The 5,495-nt window shown below is 34.3% G+C and overlaps 1 protein-coding gene across 4 annotated transcripts in view; it reads left to right on the forward strand.

Annotated features, from left to right (window-relative positions):
* LOC110031949 overlaps nt 1-2,860 on the forward strand; it is a 7,155-nt gene extending 4,295 nt beyond the window's left edge. Inside the window, exons 1-3 of one of the 4 annotated variants that reach the window (XM_020735402.1) lie at nt 904-1,137; nt 1,253-1,703; nt 1,814-2,860. In XM_020735402.1, the coding sequence (XP_020591061.1) occupies nt 1,120-1,137; nt 1,253-1,703; nt 1,814-2,211 (867 nt within the window). In that variant the 5' untranslated portion in view covers nt 904-1,119 and the 3' untranslated portion in view covers nt 2,212-2,860. Of the gene's footprint in view, nt 1-903; nt 1,704-1,813 lie in introns of those variants that run through there. The other 3 variants (XM_020735401.1, XM_020735399.1, XM_020735400.1) reach the window with 3 other exon arrangements.
* Nucleotides 2,861-5,495: the final 2,635 nt, after the last annotated feature.

Raw genomic sequence — 5,495 nt, forward strand, 5'->3', positions numbered from 1 at the left:
ATATATATATATATATTATATATATATCTGTGTGTGTGTGTGTGTGTGTGTGTGTATTGTATGTATATATGTATGTGCTGCAATCCTTAGCCTGTTGGTGGCGGGGTCACTGTAAGTCTCCTTAGGTCAAGGGTTCGATAGCACCGTGGCGCGGGGCTCTGGAATTTTAAGCACATGACGCGGGCTCTCATAATGGGGCCAAAAAACGCATGGAAAATCGATATTTGGGTATGTATATATGTATGTGCTGCAATCCTTAGCCTGTTGGTGGCGGGGTCACTGTAAGTCTCCTTAGGTCAAGGGTTCGATAGCACCGTGGCGCGGGGCTCTGGAATTTTAAGCACATGACGCGGGCTCTCATAATGGGGCCAAAAAACGCATGGAAAATCGATATTTGGGTCTCTGCCAAATATAGATTTTCTTTTAGGAATGATTGACGAGTCGTATCTGTACTAAAACATATGATACCATGACATGTAAATATTTGCATAAAAGTGTATGAATTAAGTCACTCATATTCATGATCTTCAGTATGTGATATTGTTTGTAAATTCTATTATACATATAGTAAATCATACATATTTTTTTTTCATAATGCATGTCCTATTTTCCTGTTGTTTATGCTTTAATGAATAATTTTTATTTAATGAGCTTCATTTGTTAAACTTACTCGTTAATATTTGTATATATCAGGTTTCTCCCAACCACTTGCCGGACGTTTCTACTGAAGCATACTTTTCACTTTTAGATTTACTTTTGATATGTTTTAGTATTGCATTAGTTAATGTATTTTTTTGTTGGTCTGGGCAGTTATTTCAATTTTCTTTAGTTATTCTTTTATTTCCTTCAGTTATATCGGTTGTACTGCTTTTTTTTAGAAATGAAATAAAATGTCTTTTTTTTTTCCTATTGTCATTATTGTTTCAATACGATCATTCCCTTTGGGAATACACATTAGGTTCAGTTCTTTTCATCACATCTTGTGTTGGTGGGCAAACCTTCTGGATCTGGTGTGTGACACTTGTACAGTGGAGCTAATTTGCCGCCAGCTGATTTGATGAAACTTAATTTATAAAGGATATAAAAGGTGAAGATCTGAGCCAACTTTACTTCGGATATATGTCCCAATTAATTCAGGTACATTTTGTTTTTTAGGTAAAACATGCATCATAAGGGCCCATTATTACTTATAGTGTCTCTTCCCCTACTCTTCTCTGGCATCCATTTTAGTCGCCCGCTTTCTTTTTTGAAGCCTTTTTCGCTCTTAGAGCGAATGGCTTCTTTACGTCCTGCAAATCCTTCCAAGTCTGTTGAAAGGAGGCTTTACGAGTTTCTCGAGAAGCCACAGGAGCCTTTCCTTATGGATGTCTACCTTTTTGAGAATGGGTGCTCGGACAGGATCATAAGGTCTCACTCTTCACCTTACTGCTGGCCTTTGAATGCTGCCGGCAAGAGACTTCAAAAGTTTGGCTATCATGAGGGCCTTAGGAGGAGAAGTGCAGCTGGCTGCCTCACACGTGCATGGGTTAAACTTTTCTACAGCAAAGCCATCAGGAAGGTCTTGCATTTGGATCGGATGTCCACTGCTAAGAAACATTCCAGCATTTTTGATTTCTTCTCGGTTGAGTTGAAAGACCAGCTCAGTCCTGTGTCTGTTCTAGAACTTCAGCATTCTGATGAAAGCTCTCCTTTAGATAAACAAAGTAAGTTACCATTTTTCTAGCGTTTCTTCTCTTCTTCATGATTCATATAAATATACATATATACATCCATGCTGCGTCATTGTTTTTTTCCTTTGCTGCATCAATCGAAGATGAATGTCCATTGACCTTAAGAATGGACTCACCAAGGGAAAGCCCCAGAATTCATGTCAAATCACCGTTCTACCAAAAGGCAAAGTTTAGTGACAGGAGAAGGTTTCGGCTCGACTTCTTAACGGAGGCAGAGGAAAGAAATTGGAGTTTCCATGGTTGTTTGGACTCAAACATGTTCGCAGACGCAATGAATGAGCCTAGGCTGTCATGGAGATGTGAAAATGGAGAAGTGGCCAACTTGACCCAAACTATAGCTTCAGAATCCTCAAGATTCAGAGCTAAATTTATCCAACTTAAGCCTGAGGCATGGGAGATTGGGCTTTTCTTAGAAGAAACCATCTTAGATGATCTCAAGGAAGCAGCCATTTTGGATATGCTGAACTCAAATTTTCACTAGGATAAATACAGTCATTTGTTTTATGATTCATTCTCCTTTTTTTACATTCTTCCCTTCTGCTACCAACCCAAAAAAGCAAAAAAATCTCAAAAAATAACTTTTAAATATTCCTTAAAGCATGACAACATTCTCTCCTACCTGCAAAATACACTCCGGGAGTTGTTCTTGTCCAAGGGCTGGTGAAATTCATGTGCGGATTAATTGTATGTAAAACCCACTTGTTAGGAAAGTAAGTTGATGTTGATATGATAGTTGGAAGTAGGCCCGTGTTATTAGGAAGTTAAGATTTTCAAATGCGATGGCTATATTTGGTGTTACAATTTTATTTTTAGTGAAACACACGTGAGCTTGTATTTTTGCAATATGGAGTCCTTCTTCTTGTATTATATGAGTCCCCCCCATGCTCTGAGCTTCAGCACATGGTCATGTGGTCCCTTAAATGAAATTTGCGGTGGATTTACCTAAAGCCCAAAGTTACAGCGACGCTTGATGTGCGGCAAAATTTGCTTTAGTGGACCACTGGTCCACCGCTATTGGTGATATTTTGGCAAACATTATTAAAGGATTTGAGAAGGATGTTTCACTTGTCTCAGTGGCTTTGGCTTGTAATAATTGGTAGGAAATTCATATAATCACCTGTCTCAACTTTAAATGGTTTTGGAAGATTCATATTTTTGCGTCATTTCACTCTGGAGTGATTTTTAGGGGCTGTAGTTTAAGTAATTCCTGTAAATTTGGATTTATTAGTCTGCAAATAGCAGGATTTAGCAAAGCCGAGATTCAAGGCAAAACTTGAAGAGAAATTGAAAAGAACTGCATTTATTAAATCCAAGATTAAAAAAAAAAATGTTATTTTCTCTTTCCTGCAAGATTCAAGTTAAATCCAACTAAAGTTCCTTGTCATATAGCCCGTTAATGTTGTCAGCAATTTTTAGTTGATTAAAAGTCACTAGGATCATAAATGTGGATATTTTGTTATTAAACAGCATTTGAGGAGCTGATAGTCTTGGTTAAACAATGGATGTGCTGTAATTGTAGATGTACATTTTTTTGTTGCTTTATTTATTTATTTATTTATTTATTTTCTTTTTTATTTGGTGGAGTTTGACATCTTGCCCGCTGGAAAATTGAAAAGAACGAAAATGGAAATCTAGAAAAGTGTTCAATATTGTTTTTTTAGTTTTTTTTTTTTTTAAATAAAGAGAATCCTATGTGCTATAGAATCCTATGTGCTATTTTTTGTTAATTATTTGCTGTGTTGGAGATCGGACCAGAATTGCATATGTTTGTTAGTGAAGAACAAAATGAATAAATTATGAGGAGAGGCAAATAGAATCTGAAAGAGTATTTGCTGCATCTGAAGGCTTTCATAAATCTGTCGGGAGACCTAGAAAAAACAATATAGTTAAATTATATATGATCAAAGTAAAATATTGTAAAATTCTGTAGAATAATGAATGCATGATGCTTTTTTTTTAAAATTACAAAAGAACTACCTTATAGTCATCATACCAATATCATCTATTTTGAAGTATTTCAAAATTGCCATTTGTTCTAGACTTTTAGCTCAAAATCTTTAAAGGGAACTTAACACCGATGTTTTCAGTCAACTTTAGATAACTAGTTTGTGAAAGGTTTGGTAATTGTGGATTGAGAATGATTATTTCTAATCCTTCCTACAACTTAGCAAGCTCTTAGCCTCAAATGATTGTAGAAATTTTTCTTGAAACTTCCTTCCAGTAAACTTCATATATTAACTACTCATGTCCTTTTTATTTTAAGCAATCTCTCTAAATAACTGCTTTTGGGGGGTTGCTCAAAACTTAGATTTGTTGTCTGACTTCAAAATTTATTTTTTATCTAGGCATTTTTGGTGTATAGTCTTGTTGTCTACATTGGCATAAAATAAACTTGGTTGTATCCATGTGAAGTTTTCTTTTTTTCTTCCACACATACACAAGCACAATTAAACTGCATAAATGCTTTAAAACCATGCCTACTTGGTTGAAAGACAAAGCTCTCAACCACTTGGTCAAGGTGGCTTGCATATTGTACCCATGTGAAGTTAATATATTTGATTGATTTTAGTGTTAGCGGATGATGCTTATTAGGAAAATAATACTAGGAAAGGGCTATATTAGGGAATATATGATTCAAGTAAATAAATAACTATTGTCCCTTACTGGTAATTGTTTTCTCTTTTACTTGATTACCTATGTAGATCTATACATAAGTGAGATTCATGTTCATTGAGTAATATTTTCAAATTATTGTATTATGGTATTAGAGCTAATCACCATTGATATTGATCCCCAGCGCATTGAATACCTCTTGTGTGTCATTAACATGCCTTAGCCATCATCACTTGTCGCAACTCTCACACTCATGTGCCCACTTGTATATTGCACATACCTAATCACCACATACACGCAACCTGCTCTTAGTGGATTCTAATGTTTTTGTGCTGCATGTTTTCTCACTAGACGTATATGTACCTTTATCCTTGCTATTGTGCTATTGTCTCCTACTTAGCCAATCATGGTGTGCTATCTTAAAGTCTAAACTTACCATCAATAGGATTTGAGTTTCTCCTCAAATATTTGGTTCTCTCTCTTGTAATTTCATGTCTTCTATCTTCTATTTTGGAATAAAATTCTTCCCTATCACCAAATTTAACTTTTCATTCATATAGCAATAATATTTTCATCTTCAATTTTCCTAAAAATGCTTGAACATTGTATTTGAATAGATTATGTTGTTTCTAACACAACACCAAGAATGTGAGATTTTCTTCATTCCACCTACTTTTAATACAATAATATATCATAGACTACACTCCTTATCATAATGTCTTTTCTTTCTATCATACCTTAAATTAGGAAGATTGTTCGCTCTAACGACATGAGATATGTTGAAGGGATGGATCTCAATTCTTAAATCAAGTTTTAAGAGTTAAGATTAAGTTAAATCTAATTTGTACTTATAAGTAAAACTTTTCTTGAGAAAAACTTAAGCGTGATTTTGATAGTTTAAACCCAATGAATAGTTATTTTCTATTAAAGTATAAATGATTATTTAATAGGACTTATAACACGATCAATAAATTACATAATATACTATATACAAACTGGCAAAAAAATGTAATAAAGTCATCACACACGATTAATAAAAAATATCACATATTCTAATATATTTTCTAGGACCGTGCTATTCATGATCATTTGTATGATAAATGATAATCCATATAATTTTGTTCTAAATTTTTATATATAATTATATCAAGT

Source organism: Phalaenopsis equestris, unplaced genomic scaffold, assembly GCF_001263595.1.
Source record: "Phalaenopsis equestris unplaced genomic scaffold, ASM126359v1 Scaffold000873, whole genome shotgun sequence".
NCBI lineage: Eukaryota > Viridiplantae > Streptophyta > Magnoliopsida > Asparagales > Orchidaceae > Phalaenopsis > Phalaenopsis equestris.